This window comes from Ammodytes marinus (assembly GCF_949987685.1).
Source record: "Ammodytes marinus genome assembly, chromosome: 17".
NCBI classification, from domain to species: Eukaryota; Metazoa; Chordata; class Actinopteri; order Uranoscopiformes; family Ammodytidae; genus Ammodytes; species Ammodytes marinus.
This window is the reverse complement of record NC_137221.1, coordinates 18,833,823-18,858,269: the sequence shown is the minus strand read 5'-3', so window position 1 is coordinate 18,858,269 and position 24,447 is coordinate 18,833,823. Positions and strand designations below refer to the sequence as shown.

The 24,447-nt window shown below is 39.8% G+C and overlaps 1 protein-coding gene across 1 annotated transcript in view; it reads left to right on the top strand.

The window, feature by feature from the left end:
* vps50 (VPS50 subunit of EARP/GARPII complex) overlaps positions 1-14,378 on the top strand; it is a 127,423-nt gene extending 113,045 nt beyond the window's left edge. Inside the window, exons 24-28 of the mRNA XM_080045172.1 lie at positions 1,801-1,897; positions 2,620-2,778; positions 6,359-6,480; positions 12,165-12,354; positions 12,691-14,378. Coding sequence (XP_079901298.1) covers positions 1,801-1,897; positions 2,620-2,778; positions 6,359-6,480; positions 12,165-12,354; positions 12,691-12,810 — 688 coding nt within the window. The 3' untranslated portion in view covers positions 12,811-14,378. The remainder of the gene's footprint in view (positions 1-1,800; positions 1,898-2,619; positions 2,779-6,358; positions 6,481-12,164; positions 12,355-12,690) is intronic.
* Positions 14,379-24,447: the final 10,069 nt, after the last annotated feature.

Here is a 24,447-nt window from a genome sequence, read left to right as displayed (position 1 = left end):
GTTGCGCTGGTTGTCTTTAATGAAGTGCTTTCAGATTTTCTGTTGACCAAAGAGGTCATTAATATTTCAATATAAAGACTTCTGTTATGAATCCTCCTTTAAAAAGATGGAGAATGTTAAAGGAAAAAAAACAAGTTGCTTTAACGAGTAGATAATTGAGATACTTTCACAATTCTGTTTTTACATCATACAATCAGCCCTTTTAATATTTAATACCAACACATATTTTCTAGTTGACTAAAATTGAAATATTAAATATCAATTAAGATGTAGTTCTTCTTTTAATAACTATTTGAGATGAACAGATTCAAAATGCCAGGCAGATGATGTATTTTGACCGATATTAGCTTATTAAAAATATAATGGTATGGGTTCTAATGCCGTCCAACAACTTGCACCAAGGACATGCAAAATAAATGTATTGTGGTAAATTAAGATCAGGGTCACCATCATATAGTTTATCCAGCAGAGACCTCAAGATGTATAGTGTATGATGTTTCACTCATATAAAGTCATCTTGATAAAAAATAAATATATATTTTACTTGTGAAAAAAATACCACAGGGCTGATTTCAACTGTAAAATTCTGAAATTGGTAGCAGCCTCAAATCTCCATTATCAGTCAGGCTGTATTAACAACTGACAGCGATAAGCCCCGACCATACCATGCACTGTTTTGAGTATGTTTCTCCAATTGTACAGTAAAATCTTGATGAGATGTTTTCTTTTTGCCTTTTTACAAACTCACATATTCTGTGGTCTAATAGCTTTAGTATTGTCGTCTGATGTCAAAGAATCCTTTCACTCAGCTTAGTAAGAGCCAGGGAAATCGATGTGGGAGGATTACATAGTTGTTCGATTGGTTGTTGAGTGGTGCGTTCTAGTGGGGTCAGGTTTCAGAACAGAAAGCGGAGGCAGCTCATGGGTCTTTAGTCTAAGTCGTGTTGAGTTGTTTTCTTTTCCTTCTGCTTTGCCGTCGTTGACCTGGAACTGTAAAGAAATCACTGTGCGAGCCGCGCTGTACTGCAGCAGTCTGTTGACAAAATCACTTTTTGTCAAAATCAGTGAATATCTCTGCAATCCTTTTCAGGGGAAAACACAGTGTGGACAGGTAGCGGATCGTCAGGAGATATTCACTGGTTTTGATGAAAAAAATATTTTTTGACAACAAGAAGCATTCTCCAGAATCACTGACTCTACATTTAACATAAGGCCACTCAAACTCACCCCGTCAGTCTTTATTCAATGAAAGATATGACTTAAGAACCATCAGATATTTGTTTTATAATATGTTTTTGTCCTGTCTTTCTTTCTCAAGGATCATTAAAATCCATTCATAGTGAAATCAGCAGCCAGATTCCGGGGACATAAATTATACTATGTGTGAGGTGCATGGCTTTAAGATTTAGAACTCACAAATATTTGGACCGAACATGACCACGGAGTGCGGGGACGAGAGGATAATTTATGTTGTGACAACGCTGTAGTCTGTTCAACTTTATGTATTACATAAAACTGTAATGATCCCGTGGGGAGGAATTAGATTGCTACAACAATGGAAACTGGGGGAGCCATATTTAGTGGTGCATCACAAACTAGAAGCTTTGTTTGTAAAATATTATTGTGTGTGCTGCTCTAGAATAAAAGGATGTTTTGTGAATTGTAACAGGTTGTAACTGCTATAGTATACAGTATTACATAGTACTTTTATCTGCCAGAATATTATTCAGACCACATTATGCCACAACTGCACTGAATAAATGACTGTATTTTATTTTTATTTTATTTCATTTTTTTCAGTGTATTTCTGGCTGAACAATTTGAATCCCTCCAGTCCCACCTGGACACAATGATGCCCGCAGCCAAGAAGCCATTCCTCCAGCAGTTTTATTCCCAGGTAAACTTGGTGCCCCTTCCCTCCCCTAACTGTCAATGTTCAGTACACGTAGGGTTTCACCAGGCATCCGACCACAGTTTCATCATAGCTTTTGCATTCACGTATTTAAATCTGTTATAGAATCAAAATGTTTGTAAGAATCACCATTACCATTACTGTTCAAATGAATGTAATGACTCATGCACGATAATTGAAATACTGATGATCAGACAGTTTTGCAACTATTTGAATTGAATATCATGAAAAATTCAATACAAAAAAGACAGCATTTCTTCCAACTCCTTGTGCAGTATTCTAGATACATTGTAGCATATGCGCACAGTAGCTTTCATTTGTTGTGCTCTGAAAAAAAAAATATTCCAGTGACATTCACTTCTTTATTGGCAATCACCGTCCTGTTTTCTTTTCATTAAGAGCTTATTTCTCCTTGGTGACAAATGACTGTGTGACTGCAACCAAGCATTCAGTCAACAAAGTAGAGAACATTGCCTGTCACTTCATGTTTGTACACTGTTGTGTTACTTAAATGTTCAGGTACACTGTTGTGCCCAAAACACCACTATTAATGCCATGTTCTATATCTTCACTCTTGGAAATATTGTGCAATGCTTGGCATTATGGTACCAGCGCAACGAAGAGACATTGACTTCATGTCTGCCTCGTCGCCGTTTACTGCTCACGTAACATAAAATAACACACACACTCTCCCTTCCTTCCGTCAGACCGTCTCTACTGCCAGTGAACTGCGTAAACCCATATACTGGATTGTTGCAGCCAAGGCCATCGACTACGAACAGATGTTGCTCATGATGGCCGGAGTGAAATGGGACATCAGGGAGATAATGTCGCAGCATAATGTATACGTGGACGTCCTGCTAAAGGTAGTGTTGAATGAGAAATACAAATGTGCCCGCTAACGGGCATACTAAGGGGTTAGTGTTAAAACAGCGTTAATTATGACAAGCTGTGGTCTTGTTTTTGTTCATGGTATACAGTGGCTTATTTAAACATTAAGCTATACATGTACGTCTATTTGTCTAATATTGAGTCTTTGTTTACGTTTCTTTTGTTCGTCACCAACTCCCAAGGGAAATATCTGGATAACTAGATGCTAAATGCTCCACTTTGTCTACCAGACAGGTGCTAGCTTTGTTCAATAGTAATGAGCTTCAAAAATCTCTTCGGGGAAATGCAGAGTTGTTTCTTGATTATCGGTGGATTGATGTGTTACTGCATGTGACCCCTCTCATGGTATAGTGCATGTAGTCATTTGTGTCCACTGTTAAGATAAAGATATCAATTAGTTCAGCTTACAAGTTTTTAAGATAATGTAAATCAGTCACAGTGCCAAGTTTTCAATTCTAATTTGTATTAGGTTTCTGTCCAAAGATGATCATTGGAACAGCTTTTTAATCACATTTCATAGATATAATGTAATCATTTTTGCATCATTTATGCCACAAGTTTTTTTCTGTTCAAATACTAAATGCCCACTGGAGTCCTCTCAGTCACCCATATTAAGTTAAAAGTGAAGTAAGCAATTTATTTATGTTAATATAAGTCTTCAATCGCTCTTTATTCATACAGTGATAACTTACATAGTGTGCGCGTTTCATCAAGCCGATCTCTGTCACCCGCTCTGCGTGTAATCAGCAAAAATTCACTGCCTCACTGCCGGTGCACGCGCAGAGCGACAGATCGGTGAATATTTATGCGGCTACAATGGCGGAGCAGGTAAAAATCCTTTCCAATGTCTGTTTTGATGATTTTTATCATGTTTTATCACACTGACTTATCTGAGATGGTGCTAGATAACTCGCTGCTTGAAGACCGCAGTGCATTAATGTGGTGACGTGAAGGGACTGCTAACTGCAGTCAGTTACAGGAAGTTAGCTAAACTGACCATTCCGCTTACTGAACCTTCAAGTAGAGCACAACATGCAGATGTTATAGATATACAGTATCTAACAGGGATTTTCCTCTCAGTGTTATGTTGTTGTTTTGGGGCTTTTTAAATACAATCTGGGTCATTTACATGAAGTGTTTCCCTTTATTCAGTTGAAGTCAAGAACTCTTAAGGCACTTGATGTTCCCTCTTGAGTTTTAAATTCATGCGGGAATCTTTACCATAAAATATTTGGGATGGGGGGTGAATAATTTAGTACATGGATGAGTTTTTGAAAAAGTTTAAATGTAGATCGGCGCTGAAGTTTCAGCTCTGTTAAGGACGTGAGCTCAGTGGTACTTTTGGAATTGGAACTTTTCCACTAAATGTGTGTTTTTATGCATGCCGGCCACTTATCCCATTATAAATGTTGCATGCGGTGAAAGGACACGCAGCGCTGGTTTCTTCTCGCCTCTGACGCTCGGAGACTGAAAGGTCTGAAGGGCTCGCTGTGGTGTGAAATCCTGAACAGGCCAGCGTCTGAGTCAGACAAATCCCCATGCATATATGCACCAGCATGTCTCAAAAAGGCCTTGATTGAATAACAGATGTTGCTGAAAACAGATACATAAATATATACACATCCATGGTTAAAAAGTTATTCGCTTATTAAATCGAAAAAAGAAAACCACTCAACTTTTGATCATATATGGTCATTAATCTAAGCCTGGCTCTTGCTGCTCAGTAGTTAAGTCTAAGTAAATTAGCTCACAAGCTAAATTGCCAAACCATGTCAAAATCGACCAGCTAATGGACTTACATGATGCATGTTACAAGCAGCATGTACTTTTCCCCTTCAGTTGCTAATAGACTTCTCTGCCAACTTGTCAGACTCTCATTATGCATATGGATTGTGTCATGTGCATTGATTGAAAATGAGTGTGCTACATTTAGTCGCACTGCACACGGGGGAATATTTTATTCATGAATTCAGGTTGATCAGTAGCATTCAACAATGGCGCTGATTTGCATATAAAGTGGCGAGGAAATGCAGCGGCCCTGGAACGACTTCATTGACAAAATGCTTAAGTCAGAAACTATTGCGGGACTGTTTGTGAATAGATCACGTTTTCATTCCTGGCCTCATAGTTAACGACGGTTGTGTACGCTATAGAAGAAATCCAGGTTAATTTGTTTCCTTTTTTTTTTACCACGATGCAATTTGAATTAAAGTCAGGTAGTCATTTATTTGCAAAACGTACACCAGAAACCCACACACCTCTCCTGAGACATATCCATCATATTCACATACAGCGCCTCAATGCACTGCAATGTGTTCCTTTTTAAACAGCGACATAATAACGCAATTGTATTATTCCATCCATAATTGAACATCTCAAGAGTGCACTGGGTTCACAACAAGTGTTTGGCAAAGCTGGAACTCCTCCTTTGTGTCCTGCAAGCCTGCATCTCTGGGATATTACTTATCTTTGTGTCAAAACATAAAAGAGAGAACATTTGGAGACCCAGGGCCAAAGGCTGACTGTAAGGGCTCAAAAAGCTAATGAATGAGTGTCCGGGGTTGGGATGTACCCAAACATGACCTAGTACTCAGAATCAGTGGCGCTCTAATGATTCGTTTTAATACGCATGATTAGTCTGGGTGGTGGCTGGTGGGATTTGGCCTTTATTGATCTGACTTGCTCGTAACTCTATTAGGAGTAAGTACTGTGTTAAATGACCGAAGTATTTACAACACCAGATTAACACCAAACCGCTGACTCAGTTTATTCTTCGCAGGCTGACTGTAAATAATTTGATTGCTCAAGTCACAGCTTGAGGCACTTTAATAACTGTGTTGGGCTTCTCCAGGTTGTGTAGACTGTGGTGGGAGCTGTTGTTGGGCCTCATCCAGAGAGGAGCAGAGAGCCAGTCAGCGGGAAATCAATTTATGTTGTTGTTCCTGACGACTTTTACTGTGGGGTTTATAAATGTCTGTTCGTGTCTGTCAGCATGTTGTTTTTTCCCCCCATTCCAATAGACCATGTACAAGCTAATGACATTTATAACCACCTTTTTTTCCACACTAAACCTATGAGGATATGTCCTTATAATACAGGTTTAATGTCCAATGAAAGAAATCCGCCTCTTAAACGTTATTCAATTCTTCAACTTTTTTTAACTATCTTACTATGCACTATGGCACCTTTAACCATCAAAGAAGGGGGATTTGTTTACATTTCCAGAGCCTGCAGTTAGTTTACAAAACATACTTACTCTACATGTAATTCTTAGTATTGAATAATTCTATCATCATAAATCAAAACGTAAGACTAGAATTTGTCGACAAAACTGTGGGCCCCTGCTGCTATAAACATGAACAGTCAAACTGTAACTTTTGAGGCAGCTTTATAACTTTTAAACAGTGTTCCAGGGATCCAATTTTCTTGTGAGTTAAGTTTTGATTACTCGGTTATAAGAATATACCTTAGAAAAATGTTCACATATCTGACCCACCCAAAGTTACATAGTGCACCTTTAACTCTTGCATTTGTTCACCTGTGCTTTCTTCCTAGGAGTTTGAGCAGTTCAACAAGCGTCTGGGAGATGTTTCCAGACACGTGCGCATCCCGCTGCCTGTGTCCAACGTCCTGTGGGAGCACTGCATCCGTCTGGCCAACAGGACTCTGGTTGAAGGGTGAGGAAGTCATAAAAGCACTTGTGTAGCATCGAAGGGGGAATGTGTGCAGCTCCCAGAGTCGTTAGAAACCTGTCACATTACGCTGTTTTAGAGGTCTCGGTAGGATTTACAGGCAGAAGGGGAGTTGAGACAAGTCTGCAACTCCTGTAACTTTACCTGAGCATGATGGACTTGTCTGCACACTTTTTATGTATTTTTTTATTTATTCCGGTGGAAAGAGCAATGCGAAGGAGTATTAAGTCCAGCTTGACCTCGTTTGATTTTGTCACACCTGGGTTTCCCCACACTAATCTTTTTAAATCGAAGTCTGAGAGTTGGACTGCTTTCATTCCAAAAAGATTTTCTCATAAAATAAGAGCTCCGAAGGTCAAATGCACTGTCAACATTATAACTGTATTTATTTCTGCCCAAATATGTTTAAATTGTGGCATTTTGTGGAAATTAATTATGCCTTCAGGAAAGTGTTTCTCATTTCCTTTTTGCATTTATTTTTAAATATAGAACTGTCAGCACTGCAGTCAGCAGCATCTTGAAACCATAAAATATATAACGGTTATGGATATTGATAGATGTCAGTAAAGTGTAAGGCTCAGCCAGAAGTGAGGTTTTGTGGATTAAATATAGATGTAGGATGTCTCAGCGGTTATTCAAGAAAGCAACTCAATGCTGTTCACGTTGATAGCGTTTGACACTGCACTGCAAAGTAGGAAGGAACAAAGATTGATCAATCCAGACTTTAGCATTACAGGCATCATGCTAAAGTCTGGATTGATCAATCTTGATCTTGACTAAATACAGTGCATACTGTATCTGTCAAACAGTGGTTTGTTTTATCTATTTATTTTAATTAATTAATTTATTTTTGCAGTTACAGTTCATGGTGTCCTTCAGCTTGTGTCATGTACCAAACAGCATTTGTGAGTTAGTGTATGACAGTGATCTGAGGCCCCCTCACTGTCATCTGTCGCCTCCTTTTTGCGCTTTTCTTCAAAAAAAAATTCCTCTGTATTTATCGCTCAGTTTGAACATCTGGATATTTTCATATTAAAACACTGAGAATTCTTTCCAAAGCTTGTTGTCAAGCACCGTGAAGAAGAAGAACAGGGGAAATCACCTGCAGTCTATAAGAAACCTGCAGACTCTGTTGCCAAGTTTCTTTTGGAGCAATCCCCCCTCTCATGAAAACCACTTTAAATCCCTGCCATCTCCTTCTGCTGACAGCCCTCCCCTCTCTCCCCCCCCCCTGTGTCACACCTCTCCGGCTTGACAAAAAGCTTGTCAGAGAATAGTGTGACGCAGTCCATTCGCACACACTGTAAAATGCTCTTGACACATCCCTTGCGATGCATTTCACCACTTTCTCCCACGTATGCGACAGATAGGTGACTGAACTTCAAAGCAGGGTTCTTTTTTTTTTTTTTTGGTGGTTGATTCTACTGCTTTTATTTTGATTATTTTTTGCATTTTTTTTTACATACAAACATAAAACAAACAAACTAAAAACAGAATAAGTAAACACATACAATACATACACCCCCCCTCCCCCCCTCACTTAAACAGAAGTGAAATAAATAACTAAGACAAAATTAGTAAGAAAATACGATGTAAATAAACAAAAAACAAAACAAAGCTAAAACAAAAACAAAACTGGGGCAAACCTCACACAGTCTAATTTCCTATGTCCTGGAGCACTGGGCCCCATACAGCTGAGAATCCGTGATGGTGTTCGGACATCTCGTACCTCAGCTTTTCAATGTGTAAAATGCTCACCAGCTCCCTCAGCCAATCATCAAACCGAGGGGCCTTGTTGGATTTCCACAGTTTTAATTGACATCTTTTGGCAATTACCATTCCATAAATTATGATTGTGCGTGCATCATGATCCAATCTTTCCAGGGCTGTGTAATGGCAAAACAGGGCAGTTTCCGGATCAGGGGCCAAGGAAACATCCAAAACATCAGAATACCATTTAAATACAAGACACCAAAAGTTGTGAAGATTTGGACATTCCCAAAAATGGTGAGCAAGTGTACCCTCTGCAATCTTACACCTGTTACATAAGGGTGAAAGACTTGGGGAAAAAGCCATGCAGTTTAACCTTAGAATAGTGCAATCTAAGTGTGACCTTGAATTGAATTAACTGAAGCCTCGAGTTTATAGAGCAGGATTTTATGCTTTTTAGCGCTCCCTCATCGTCAGCTATTCCAATGTTTAAGTCTTTTTCCCAGGCTTGCTTTATTTTTAAAGTGGATTTGTCCTGCTGGTCTAAAAATATTCCCACAAAAGATGAAATCAGGTTTTTAGCTTCTGGTGAGCCTAGCAAAGTTTTGGACAATGGATCATCTGCGGGCAGGGACTCAAAGGATGGTATATTCTCTCTGACATAATTCCTCAACTGTAGATACCTGAAGAATTGAGCTTTGGACAGTGAAAAGTTTGATACTAGCTGATCAAATGAAGCAAAGTGACCATTTATATAAAGGTCCTCTACTGTTACTATTCCCTTCCGGCTCCAATCTCTGAATACTGAATCTGTGAACGATGGGGGGAAGGCATGGTTATGCCAAAGTGTGGCATGTATGGTAGTGCTCTGTAGTTCACAGGCCTTCCTAATTTGTTTCCAAATTCTCTGACCATTGGATAGAATAAAGTGGTCTCCTCTAAAGGAGGCAGGTGGTCTTGGAGAAGAGAAAAGGAGGGCAGTAAGATAAGTTTTTGGGGCCAGGCTTTTTTCAACCAACCAGGGGGGCAGTTCAGTTCTAACATCTTTTTCATATGTAAATTGCCAATACACCATGACTAGCATTGGCAGCCCAATAATAATGTAAAAAACACGTTAACCCCAGTCCGCCATGCTCCCTGGATTTCTGAAGGTGGGCTTTTGAGATCCTATGTGCTTTATATCCCCAAATGAAAGGCATTATAATGGAATCAATTGACTTAAAGTAAGATTTAGGGATGTAAATTGGCACATTCTGAAATAGATACAGAAGTCTCGGCAGGGAAACCATCTTTACTGCGTTCACACGGCCAATAAGGGAGATTGGTAATGTTCTCCATTTCTCTATGTTCTCCTTTAGTTTGTTCAATCTTTCTGTAAAATTTGACTTAAAAAGTGTCTTTGGGTTTTTAGATAATTTAATGCCCAGGTACTTTATACTGACCAGATTTGTTTTAAACTGCGTATTGGCTAGGAATGTTGAGTCCAGATCTGCTGTTAAAGACAAGAGTTCACTTTTTTGCCAATTTATGGTGTAGCCCGAGACGTCGCCAAAGGAATTAATTAGCTGGAGTAGGTGAGGAATGGAATTCTCGGGGTCGGCTACAAAAAGGGCGATGTCATCTGCGTACAGAGAGATCTTATGGTCCATCCCACCTAGTGATATTGGCTTTATAAGTGCGTGCCCTCTTATGCTAATAGCTAGTGGCTCGATGGCCAAAGCAAAGAGGAGCCGCGAGTGGGGGCAACCCTGGCGCGTGCCCCTCTGAAGGGGCACGCGCCAGGGTTCTGGTTTGTTAGAATGGAGGCGGTGGGATGGGCATATATTAAGCGCACCCATGAAATGAAAGGGGCCCCAAGACCGAACTCCTCCAGCACCTTGAGCAAGTACCCCGACTCAACCTGGTCGAAAGCCTTTTCCGCGTCCAGACATAAAACAGCTTGTTTGGAAGCGCTGTCGAATTTGTTATACATAATATTTAGGACCCTCCTAACATTAAAAAATTAAAACCTATTGGGGATAAACCCGGTCTGATCTGTGTGAATAATGGATTCTATAAATTTGTTTAGTCTATTTGCCAGAGTTTTTGTAAAAAAAATTAAATCCAAGTAAAGCATAGAAATTGGTCGATATGAAGACATGGGTTGTGATAGGTGACTGAACTTCAAAGCAGGGTTCTTTTTGTATTTTTTTTTTCTTGGCAGGCAAATCCCTGCCATCCCTTTACTCAGTAAGTGGTTTAAGAAGCAAGGGGAACATTGAACGTTACGCATTGAAGGATGGCTTTCCCTCAACCACAGAAAGAAGGCAACATGTTTACCTCCCAACATATTTGCTAAGCACTTTTCTTCCCATGGCTGCAGGAGAACTCTTGAACCCTTTCCAATGAAAATAAATGTCCCATTACGACCGCAATGCACTGCACATTTAAGCCGCTGTTGCAGACTTCTGCCATGTGCATAGTTATCCCTGTACACTTTATTCACACACACACACACACACACACACACACACACACACATACACACACACACACACACACACACACACACACACACACACACACACACACACACACACACACACACACAAACAAACAACATCGTACCCCTCTGGCACACCAAGACAGAGCGGTCATATTTGTTTATTTGTACTCCGAGTCGCCCAGCCCTGTTATTCAATGTCTGTGTCCAGTGCTGGCTTCCCCTTAGAGACTTGCAGAAAATGCCTCGGTTAGCATTCTGAGACAACGCTCAAATGCTCAGCACTAAACTCTGGCAGGCCTGACAGGTAGAGAGAGGAGATGAAAGAGAGGGAGAGAGAGGGTGAGGCAGAATATGGAAATAGAAGAGAGAGAAAGCTCAAGTGTGTTACAGAGAAGACCTGTCTGCGTGGTGTGTTCATGTACTCTAGATGACACACACACACACACACACACACACACACACACACACAAAAACACAAACACAAACTGAACTGCATGTGGACGCCCCTGCCAAGTACATAAACACAAACAGGAACACACACACACACACACTGGATTGTGTTTGTACTCTGGCCGAAACACACACATTTACTGACACAGCACAGACAGGCAGTGTACCTACCTGACTTAATATTAAATACAGGACACTTGCAGACATGCACGTAAGGACCTGGTGTGTCCTTCTACTACATAGACATAGTATATGCTGCAGTTGCTTGGATTTAAATGGAAATTCAAACATGAGCTCATAACAATCCAACATGCATTGACAAGAAAAATACTGTAAATAATAAAACAATGCAACACAAGCATGGTATTATGATGCATAAAATCAAGCATGACTGAATAAGAGCACGAATTTGTATTGACGACTGCAACATTACAGATTTATATGAAATGTGTGACATGTAGATTTGAATTCTTACAATACGTTTACTGAATTATCCATCACTAACACACATCTCTCCTCCTTTCATTTCCATTTAGAAAAAAAATGTTTTAACGCTTGCTTTTGAAAGCTAATGGATTCTCTGCTTGTCCCATTATCAGCAGCACACAATCTCTTTGATTACTTTGCTGCTGGAGTTTTGACATTTTTTTCTTTATTTTTCCTCCCACTAAATTGTTCATTAAAATTGGCGCATGGCGAGCTGAAACACTTTTCACACAATTTTGTATGCAAAGAAATACCGTCAGGGAGCTAGAATGATACAATTTAAAACTATTCCAAAAACTTTTTCTCAATATAAATAAACATATACTCTAAATTCCTCCCCCCTCCCCCGCCCCCCCCACCTGCATGGAATACATTTCATCTTTACAATTAACCGCAACCTGTGACCAACACATGTGATGACTTTGATCCATCAAAAGAAAGATTACGCAGAATTTACTCGTTTCTTTTTAACCCATTCATTGCCTACCTATAGTATTACCTATATACTAATCTAGTCCCCTGCCCCCCTGTGCTGTAGCTATGCCAACGTGAAGAAATGCAGCAACGAGGGCCGGGCCCTGATGCAGCTGGACTTCCAACAGTTCCTCATGAAGCTGGAGAAGCTGACCGACCTGCGACCCATCCCCGATAAGGAGTTTGTGGAGACCTACATCAAGGCCTATTACCTCACCGAGAACGACATGGAGCAGTTTATCAAGAATCACAGGGTGAGACGCTCCAGCAGGCAACAATTATCCATCACAGTGGAAAAAATATGCCTTCATTTTCTACTAAATTACATTTTTAAACTTTCAAAAGGCTTTTGTTGTTTTGATTTGTTTTTTTAAAGAGCAATTTGTTACAAACCCAAGCAAACGCTAACCTTAATCAACAATTATCAACACCACAATTGTTAGAAAAATCCATTCTCTGTGTATAATGATAATTGTAAGTTTGCCTAACTTTTTTTTTCTCTATCATTTTAACCGAATTACACTTTCTCGCTGAGAGGGCAGTCGTTTTTCCGTGTATAGTTGACCCCCACTTTTTGTGTCCTTGTGCAGGAGTACTCCATGAAGCAGCTGGCCAACTTGGTGAATGTTTGCCTGGGCTCGCACATAAACAAGAAGGCTCGTCAGAAACTTTTGGCAGCCATCGACGACATCGACAGACCCAAGAGATAGACCTCGATGTAACGGTAACGGAGCAGACCCTGAACGCATCGCGCAGCCACAGGCATTCATGGACACTAAGCAGTAGAATGTCACAACTTTCACTTCAGCAGCCCATACAGGAATCAATTAAAAGCTCATATGTTAGCTTATTATCTGTAAATGTACCAGTCCTGGTGTGGTCAATAATACGCACCACCACTTGTCGGAATGCGCCTCATAGTGTGCTGCGGATGGACAAAAATACTAAGACTTAAGCACGCTGCAGTTACTCTATGCACACGATAGATGTATCATAATGCATGCGACACATTTACATTGTACAAACATGCCACTTGGGATGTTTTTCTCTGCAAATTGTCTGCAACAGTAACACTTTCAAGCTCCCCACTGACCATAAGGAATAGATCTTTTCAGACTAGATAACGCAGGATCGAACAGAGTAATGTGACGTTGACCATAGCTATCCATCCGTTTTCACCAAATGTGCTCAAATCCTCATACACAAGTCCTTCCTTAAGATGTAAACAAAACAGTGAGTGAAAATGTAGAAGTTGCTAATATATGCATAATCGTGTGAGGGTTTTTATGGTAAATATGTCCCAATTATAGACCCACGATGAGTCTATAGTTTGTTCTTAACCTCCTCTATCTGATATCAAAGCTCTGTCACATTAAGAACATTAAGAGACACAGTGGATCTAGGTTATGGTCTTATTTAATCATTCATTATCAAATACTGTATTCCTGCCTATGTGTTCGCTGTATATTTTTATTTGTCGTGCCTGACCAGGGGGCTTGTTTGTTTTTGTTTGTTTTGTCCACAAATGAAATAAATCTAATATAATGATGACTCGGAAAATAATATAAATTGCTGTAGTAAGCGTTAACCTAGGGTATATGTGCACCAGCTGCGTTTGATTGTTGTGAGATTATTTGTCATATCTGAGGAGGAAATCATTTTCTTGTCCCATAGGGGGGTAAAGTTTTTTGAAAGTCTTGGCAAGTGCTTCTCTTAGAATTCAAGTCTCGTTGAATTTTTGCGTTTTTGCCAAGGAGGGAAATGTTGGCTTGTTTTTTTTTTTTTTTAAATCTGTTTTGTAGCTTTGTGCAGTCAGGCACTCATTATGTGATTTCTCCTGAGTTAACGGTTGAAATGTCTCCACTACAGGAGCTTTCCCCCCCAAGACTTTAAGCCTCTCTCCACCCCCCTCCAGTCATCTCTATTAGTTTAGCTTGACCAGACCTGCTGAGAGGGCAGGCTGATTTACAGTTAAAAGGAGAGAACGGAGAAAAAAAAATGAAGTAAATGTGAATATTTTGAACAATGTCTGTATTTATTTCTTGCTTTGTGTCTTATTTGGGGATTTTATATGATAATAGCTGTGCTGTCATTTGTCATCTTGTAACTTATCAACTGAAGCTAATACAAACATTTGTTAAACATAGTCAAATTGTGTTAAGGGTCGAGTGCACTATAGTGAAAATAATCAGTGTTTGGAAACAGTAGGTTGAACCAAAATGATTCTAACATAATAAACACACTAACAATGGACTCTTAATTGTCTGTGTTATCCATTCACAGGGCCATGTTGAACTGCATAAATAAATCATAAATAATATCCAACCTTTCAAATCTCTGTGCTTTGAGTTTCAGTGGAGTCGTTGTTGCCTTTCAGCAAAACTGCTTTCTATCCTAATGACGCTTTACTCAGCCAGGAGCCGGACACACAGGCCGTGGGCCTTGCTGTTTAGGAGAAGTCTACTAATCAGGTTGAACTGAGAGAGCTGTGAAGTAGGAATCATTACAACGTTGATGACTCGTACTGGTAAAATTACTTTAACATATCAAAGTCATTCCTTTAGGGCCACGGGGGTTACCGCAGGTAGTCATGAATTGATGAATGGATTATGTGATGTTTCTAATGTTAGCCGCTACTAAAGAGAAAGCTGAAAAGCAAAAATGTACTCAACTTCTAGCTTTAGGTGGTTATAAGAATGGATTGCGTTCTAACAATAACTGGGCCTTGAGCTTAAAATGCAATGCCTAACCTCATCAATTAAAATAAAAATGACCAATTATAATTATGTATAAATGTTTTATCGAATATAAACACAAAATTCAACACTGTTCCTTTCTTTTTTTATCCGGGTCCCAGTTCTGTTTCTCTATTGACCAAGGTTGAAGACCCCTGATTTAGGGAGATCCAAACATTACCTGTAGCCTTAATGCATGAATAAAGAAAGTGTTTTTTCTTCTTATGAACAGTATCTTTCATATCACATCTGGGGAAAGGGGGAAATTGAGATGCAATTTTTTATTTAGCATGGTTCATTTAATTTGCTTTGCGCTTTCTGTTTCAGTTTAGCTTGAAGCTAAAGTGAAAACTTCCTCCTCCTAAATGCACAGGTGACCTGACATCATTGCACTTGATTATAAGGGGGAGTTTCACAAATTGCCTTAAAGCACTGTGCAAACCACACTGATGGAGCGTGGTTTGAACAACATGTTTTGTAAATAAAGGGAGGCCATTGAGCTTATTTAGCCAGGCGATCAGAGGTTGAGCGAGGGCATGTCCTCGATGAGATGATGCATGAAGGGAGTTTGCTTATTGGTATTCCCTAATGGATGCTTTTGTTATCGACCTCTTGCAGAGTTGGTTTACCGTATCCATTTTGCTGTCATTTAATGTTGCATCTATGAAGCGACAGTGACAAAAAGATGAGAACAAACCAAAAATAAATGTGGGTATATTTACACATTTTTATTAAAGGTGCACTATGCAGTGTCAGTGGATGGTGGATTTATTTACTTTTGCACACCCTGCAGTTACTTTACAAAACATATTTACAATAATATTCTTGGTTTTGAATAATTCTATCATATCAAAACAACATTATTTTTTAGGCACCTGGAACCAAACGTAAGACTATAATATGTTTGAAAAACAAATCTGTTGGGGGCGCCCTTAGCTCAGTTGGTAGGGCGTCCCCCCCATGGGCCTCGGCCAGCAGCGGACCCGGGTTCGATTCCAGCCAGCGGTCGTTCTCTGCATGTCATTCCCCTCTCTGCCCCATTTCAACTCTGTCTCTGCACTGTCAATAAAGCATGAAAATGCCAAAAAAAAAATAATAATAATAATCTGTGGGCCCTGAAACAGTGAATTTTCCTGCGAGGAAAGTTTGTGTATTCAGTTATGAGAATATACCTTAGAAATTTTTTATTTCACTGACACCCAAAGTTACGTAGTGCACCTTTAATAATATATTATTGGACTACAAGTATCCCTGATGAAATGGGGACAGTTTGTGGCAGTATTTGATCATTCAACCATTTTCTCCCAAAGCTTTGCTGTGCCCCCTCCCATCCTGTTAAACACTAACCAAGACAACTGTCCTTGTGTGACTTGTTCTGTTGCCAGCTATACAGTACATCCCTCCTGTGAAGCCGTGGCCCACTTACTATTGGGGATAAAAGACTGGGCGCTATTTGCTCCTGCGTCTCTGACCCTCTGCCATTTTTTTTTTTTACAATCCAAGTCCATAGAAATCGCTATCAATGACCTACATGGCCTCTGTCCCCCTCTGACACAGACTTCATTCATGTCTACTCGGACCGGTGTAACGGATAACAATTGCTGGCAGAGCCAATTAGTGCTGTTTACTTTGCACAGTGATTGACAAGACGAGATGTGACAAAGCAGGGGGAACAGAGTAAGTAAATGTGACAACCGGTGGAGATTGTGGTGAGCAATGCTGCTTGTGAGGAAAGTTCTTGAGATAGTGCAGACATTATCTACAAACAAAAATGTCTGTAGATTCAGCAAAAGCATTGTTTTCTTTTTATTATTATTTAATTTCAGGCATGGGGCAGAGTGGCAGACTGATAATCACTTAAAATCTTGAGCTTTGAAAACATCTTTTGAACTTCCTCATGTATAACTTTCCTCTCCACCCCTGATCCCCCTCCCCCTTACAGTTTTTTTTAAACTCTTCTGCTGATTAGAGCTTTCATCAGCTTGAAAATGGGAGGAATGCTGAAAATCTGCGAGGATAATAAAAACTCCATTCATACAAAAATACTACAGTAGGCTGACATTATCTCATCCAAACAAACTTTATTAATTTAACATAATATATAATAAATGAAAATCAGCTGTAACACAGAAAAACTAAACATTTATTTTTATTTAGTAGCCTTAAGGTATTCATTTAACAGTCAGCAGTTGTTTTTACGGTTTAGATATAATTGAACAGGAGCGTATATCATATTGTAATGTAAAGTAATTTTATGAGGGGTAGACAAATTCTGTGTATTGATAGTCCCTAGTTGATAGTTTGGGTTACAGCAGCAACAGTAACCCGAAAAATGGCATAATTTAAGGATGTAATTTAAGGATTTAAGGATGTTACATTATCTTACATGGTTGTACTAATAGTCTGGACAGCTAAACAGCTGTGCAAACATGTTGAAACAAATCATGTGGGCTAGTAAAAGGCCAGCAGACAGGCTAGACAGGACACTGTCTGATGAAGGCATTTTTCTCCCATTTTGCATATTGCTTTGGTATTTATCCTCGACAGAAACATTGGTTTAACGCTTAATTAAGCTGCCAAGGTGTGAGAAGATGAACAGCCTTTTGTAGTCTTATCAGGAAATACGTGGGGAAGCACCAATGATGTTTATAAGAGAAATATGACAAATCAAAAGAAAAAAAACTTTTTCTTTTGATTTGTCATATTTATCCTGAGAACTTTTTCTATTCCAAGGGCTGGCTTTGTAGTTGAATACAAAATGTTTTCTTTTCTTCTGCTAGATCCACTGTCTTTGAACATTGTCTTTTTGTCCTCCATTCACTGTTCATACAGTGTCACTGTTTGTAGATGTTTGATACTTGTCAACCCACTTGATTCTCCTCATGACTCCACATTGTGGCAACAAGACAACTCCATAAATGAACTTGAATGCAGGAAAACACTTGCTGAAATGCCGCAAGATCTGTGGTTTGGTCTCCCAACATGGGCTAAGATATCAGGACATTGGCAAACTAGATCAACGATACGTAAGCCATTCCTGGGGGTGAGGGAATATCTTGTCTTCCATCATGTCAGGTCAGCTGTCACTTATCTGTCAGGGAAGAGAAGAGAGGACTGAGGGTCCATCTCAAGAGATTTATGGGTAGGAATTACATTCAGGCAAACGGGAAGCCACACTAACGCAAAGACCTTTTAATCCCAGCGTCTCACTCTGTAAGAGCAGAAAATCGAAAAAACTGTAACCAGGGAACCGTGCACCTTTTAAGACAAAGCCATTCGCTCTCCAGTGATGACAGCCAAGTCTTTTTCACTCAGCTTTTCATTTAGGCGCTCTCACTGATGTTTGCCCTATTGCCAAACAAACCTTCAAATTAGGATGAGAATGACTTTTTCCCATAAAGAAATGGTAGACGTGTCTATTACTGTGCAGAAAAAATGAGATCCGGAATGTTCACGCCATGAGGTTTAATGAAACAAAAGATGTTCAGCCTGCTGCGGAAATGGAGTCTTAACTGATGCCACCACCATAATATGACAGCGGAGCCGATTGCAAAAAGAAGACTTTTTCAAATAGCTGTAGATATCCGGAAGAATGCGTAAAGGGGATCATTTACATATCATTCAGAGTCACTTCATTCAAACTCAATAAACATAGTAATTTGCCAGTATTTAATAAATATTATGTTCAGTATCTTTTCCTCTTAGTGACTGGCATCACAGATTGAAGCAGCTAATTGGATGTCAGACTCCACTGCATAAACTTTAAAGACAGCCCTCTGCGATGCTTGTTCCACCAGTCGCTGCTAATTTGTCGCTTGACTGGCTGTGCTTAGGCATAAACAACTGTTGTGTGTGTGTGTGTGTGTGTGTGTGTGTGTGTGTGTGTGTGTGTGTGTGTGTGTGTGTGTGTGTGTGTGTGTGTGTGTGTGTGTGTGTGTGTGTGTGTGTGTGTGTGTGTGTGTGTGTGTGTGTGTGTGTGTGTGTAAACATGAGCAGGGGCAGGAAAACCTCTCAAGAAAACACTTGGGCTTCATTCACAGTAGACAGAGCAAAGTAAAAATCAAAAAGCTATCACTTCTTAGTGCAACTTGAAATGAAGTTGGGTTCAATTAAAGAAGCAGTCAATAGGGCCATTTTGTATACAGAGAAAATAATTATTAAACCAGAAACAAAGCCACATTAGAACTCTCCTCCTTAAGCATATTTCTCCTCGTCAAAACAACAAGCTTGCAACTTGTACTCCGCCTATGCGGGCGTATGATCAATCAAGGATTTTATTCCAGTTTTAATCATGTGATAATATATCAGAAGCACGTTCTGGGGCTCTTGGAAATACCCTTGCTCAAAACACAAAGTCAATACTCCTATCTTTGAGGAATGGATATTGATTGTTCTCCTCTGCACTGGACTTAGGTTTTTTTGCTGTAAATTGCCGGTTATCATACTTTTAAAAAAAGGGCACCGCTCTTAGACATCTCATTTCAAAGAGATGAAGCTTAATTTTTTTCAGAGGGGGTGGGATTTGCATTTAATGATATAATTGTATCTGGTCCATTTTCTCAAAGCAAGGATAACCTGATGAGCATATCTATGTTTCATGATGTCAGTCCTGAGCCAATGGCCTTCTAATGCAGTACTTGGAATCATGATTGACATTTTCAATCGCAATTTTCTCTTTGCCTACAGATGACACTTAATCTATATCTAAACTGCTTCTGCTTTCACTTTTCTGGCCTTTAAGGTGGCACAGCTCACACTCAAAACCTCATGTCAGAAGCAGCAGGTTCAAAACTGATGGCACCATGTTTGTGCACATGTTTCACGGTTTCAGCGATGGCGTGTGTGCCCTGTTTTTCCCCCCTTTTCATCTATTTGTTCAACTCATATTGTGTTCTAGAAACCAAAACCAATTGTTGCCCCAAGGCCACTTTGAAAATCATAGAATATTCATTGGATCTAAATATTCTTGCACAGGCACGATGTTCCATGCCTGATAACAAATGACTCATATCCACTCTTAAGTGAGCAATGGATGGAGTCTGTTGGTCATACAGTATAGAAGAGTGTCAATCACGCTAATAAGGCTGAATATTTATGTGGGTTCACACAAACAAAATCATCACAAGAGATTACTCCATGTCATTTCATGGATGCTGCCCTTTCATAAACAAGAGTGATGGCTTTTGAGTGTTGACACACATGACAAATGAGAGTCTCTGGGTTTTCACACATCTACTGTAATTGTGTTTGCTGTCTAATCATCGCCTCGAGATCTGCAATTCTTCTAATGAGCGTCACGTGTGAACTCCAATGTACTGTGGACTTAATGGTATAACATACAAGGGCAGTGAAATTCACATGCTCAGATTGCCCTACATGCTTGTATTGAGAGGAGAATTTGACACACAATACGGTGTCAATGTTTAACCATATTAACAATGTTCATGGGTTGAGCGTATTTATCATAATGCAGACAAACGATGTGCTGTGTTTGATTAAGCAACATGTCTGACCTCAGGGTGGGAAGAGCACACTCGACATTATCGCACAATTAAATCAGATTAACTTTGTGCCTATTCATCCGGAGCAGGAGTCTAAAGATGCGACAAGAATTTAAATTTTCTGTACTGTAATCAAGTTTCGCCCCTTCAGGTATCTTTACACTGTTCCTTAAAGTGACGGATATATTGTGAAATGGTTGGCAAATCACACCGCATTAAGGGAAAAAATCAAACATTATCGCAGTGGAGAAAATATGCCTTTTACAACAACAACAAAAAGAACAAAGAATCCTTTCACAGGGGGACCTCCAAACAGTGACCCAGAAATGATTACAGTGTTTTCCCTTTTGCTGGATGGCAAAATAATGAAGGCAATACATCATAGAACAGGGCAAAAAGCAGACCTCCTAACATTCTCCGTCTTCTGTGTGTGTGTGGGGGGGGGATGCTTTTCACGAACCACCATTACCATATAGACCAATATTTCACACACCAATTTGTCAAAGGCTCCTCCGCATTAGTTTTAGTAATGCAATCTGTATACTGTACCTTCCATTCCAATCACTTGGGTTATCACGAGGCCTGGTGTGCCCCTCTTGGCTTTCACCCCTTAGTGATTACTCAGAGGAAAGCTGCTGCGGCCTATATATATATAGACCTCAGTAAGTTTACGGAAGCCACAGTGAAAGCGAGGGCAAATGAAGATTTAACAAGACTTGAGCTAACCTCAAAACCGTGACAGCTTTTCTTTTAATGGCAATTACACACCGTCTTTGCTTGGCTCCCATGCTGACAGTGTGTAAGCCTCCGTGTCAAAGTTGTCCAGGGAGGAATATAGGTAGAAATACGCATCATATACTGGTGATAGTGATGCATGTAACACATAATAAACTTCACTGCAATGAATGCTAATGCGCTCCTGCAAGTTTCCCACTCTCTTTCTAAGTGGTTTCAAGAAAGAACATTAGATGTTAGCTAATAACATCTTGACATTATTTTCATAGCTTTCTTTGGCCATCATTTGAATGGGTTCAGAAAACATTGTGTGCTCACTAAAATCATAGTCAGAGATCGCTACAGTGAGTTCTGTTCGGGTGACAAACAACACTGCCTGACAATCATATGTTATAAATTAAACACCTGTCGAGCAGCACCATGTTTAGCAGATACACATAGGTGACTTTCCTGTTGATATCGCTTTGGGCAAAAAAACTAAATCTTGACATGTTTGGAGGGAGATTAAAGGTGAAGTAAGTGGTTTATTTATGTTAATATTAATATTAGTTAAGTGTTAAATCGCTATTTATTCATACAGTGATCACTTTCATAATGTGCGCGTTTCATAAAGCCGATCTCTCAGTCAGCTGCTTTGCATGTAATGCAAATAAACGTATTGGAAGATCCCAAAAATGTTATCCAATCACAAGAGAGAACGCTACAAACCGACACCCGTCTCACTCATGGTCTCACTGCCAGTGCATGCCAGAGCAACAGATGGGTGAATGTTTACGTGCCTAAAAATCCTTCCCAATGTCTGTTTTGATGGTTTTTATCATGTTTTATCACACTTATGGATCTGAGATGATGCTAGATAACTCGCTGTTTGAAGACCGCAGTGCATTAATGTGGTGACGTAGGGACGAGCGAGGGGACTGCTAACTGCAGTAACTGACAGGAAGTTAGCTAAAAGAACCATTCCGGTTACAGCACCTTTAAGTTCCTTCTCCTTTCTCAGACTATACCTTTGCCTCGAATCACTTTGATCAAAATGACCATCAGCCATCTTGAATGTCTGTTTTATTTGGTGTTCAGGATTCGACACTTTTGATCTCGACGTTAGGGGGCTTAGGTGTGTGTGTTGGGGGAACTAAGCTTATATGCAGCACTGGTTAATAGCTTTTTTTTTTTTTTTTAAGATATTTTTTGGGCATTTTTATGCTTTAATTGACAGTGCAGAGAGACAGAGGTGAAATGGGGCAGAGAGGAGAGTGACATGCAGAGCACGACCGCGGGTGGGAATCGAACCCGGGTCTGCTGCTGGGCCCGGCCCGGGAGGGGGATGCCTTACCGACTGAGCTAAAGGTGCCCCCATGGTTAATAGCTTTGACAGGTTTTATTTATTTTTATAGTGGTTCTCTCCCTCGATACCTGGATGATAGGAACAGCAGACAGACAGCGAGCTCACCCGACCTGCTGGGGATAAATCATCCCATCCAAATCAAAACTCACTTGGGCCTCAGCTGGTGTTATTTCAGTATTCAAATGAACAGCAGGATTAGCTGGAGGTTTCCGTCATGAACTCACCCAAGCAGATGCATTATGCATCCGTGTTATTCATGTGCTTGAATTGTTTCCATATTTTAAAATATTTTTATTTTTCACTTTGAAGTAAAGGGGGCAGAGAGAAGCAACCTTGTTTACTTCCTGTAAAAAAACAGCCAGAAAAAGCCTTTTGGTTCTTCTCCTTTGCCTCCCTCTATCTTTGTTTCTCTCTCTGTCTTCCTCTAGTCATTCATCATCAGCAATTATAATTTATTTTACTGTCAGGGTCTCTCTGAGTAAATTGGTTGAATGCAAACAAGCAGACACACTGTTAAGGAAAAACACAAATTAATTACAATGTGGACGCTATCTGGATGTGTGTTGTTGCTTGTCTGTCTGTGTGTGTGTGTGTGTGTGTGTGTGTGTGTGTGTGTGTGTGTGTGTGTGTGTGTGTGTGTGTGTGTGTGTGTGTGTGTGTGTGTGTGTGTGTGTGTGTGTGTGTGTGTGTGTGTGTGTGTGTGTGTGTGTGTGTGTGTGTGTGTGTTTGTGTTTGTGTATGGCACTCGCTGATCCCTTCAGCAGACATTTTAAGACCTTTTGGTGTGAGTCAGACTGGTGCTATCCGGGCTTGATTTACGCTTGATAAGTGATATGAGTTGTGTAGGCCTACTGGCTAGGGTCCAGGTTGAATGACAGTAAAACATGTTTTATCTGTGGGTGGCACGTGACCTCCTCCTGCTGCAGCACAGTAGGGGAAACACACACTTCCCTCTAAGAATGGGACAGCCTTCGGTTTATGAAGTGCCTTGAAGTGTCATTGTGTGTGGGATGTTTTCTTTATCAATAGAACATACAGTAACTATATTTATTCAGGTATATCTTGATATAATACTCCCACCCAATGTGTAAGTTGCAAGAGTTATTGGTCGTTGTGATAATAGATATGCTTATTTGATTTCTTGTTAAGAGTTAGATAAGATGATGGATTCCACCCTTATGTCTGTGCACTAAATCAAAACCCAGAGTAAGCAAGGGATTAGCTTATTTTATTTTAGCTTAGCATAACCAGCCTTCATTCTAAGACAAGTTATTCGTCATCCAGCTCTAACTTAATATTTAGTGCAGAGACATGAACATTTTATGTATCTACTGTATTCACCTCACTCTTGGCAAGAAAAGGAATAAGTCTACCTTCCAACATGTCAAACTTTTCCTTTGACAGGTCCTTTCATACTGTGACTAGTGTCAGAATTGTTCTTTTTCATTCAATATAACCTTCTAAAGCATGAAGGTAATATGAGGCTTCAGTAGTCTGAGCTAGCCAAGTGGAGTTAAAGTTATTCCAACACAAAGTTCCTTTTTCCAAAAAACAGTGTTCAGGTGCTGGATACGTTCTGTAGCACTCCCATGTGGCCCTATGTGACTGCTAGGACGAAGCTAGCTAACCAATCAATATGTGGATAACTTATATTGTTAATTAATTTATTGGCTTTGCCACAACTTTTGAATTGATTAGTTTACCTGTTGATTTCATTATGAAATCACTTATCTAATATCATATTACCGTGTAGTCGGCCCCACTTTGCTTTACACCACAAATAAACCGCGCCAGAGGTCAACTGGAAGAAGACTGCTTCAACAGCTTTCAAAAATCAGCAAAAAAAAAGATAAGCACACCAAACAACTGTGAAAACACTTGATCCGTGTTAAAAAAAAATCTTATATCTCATCTCATATTTTATTTTCCTTCAATCAATACTTTATTCAATATTTTATTATTTTGCTTTGTGTCACACATGTAGGCCTATGTGAAGGAAAGCATAGAACTTTGTTAAAACATCAGTCGCCC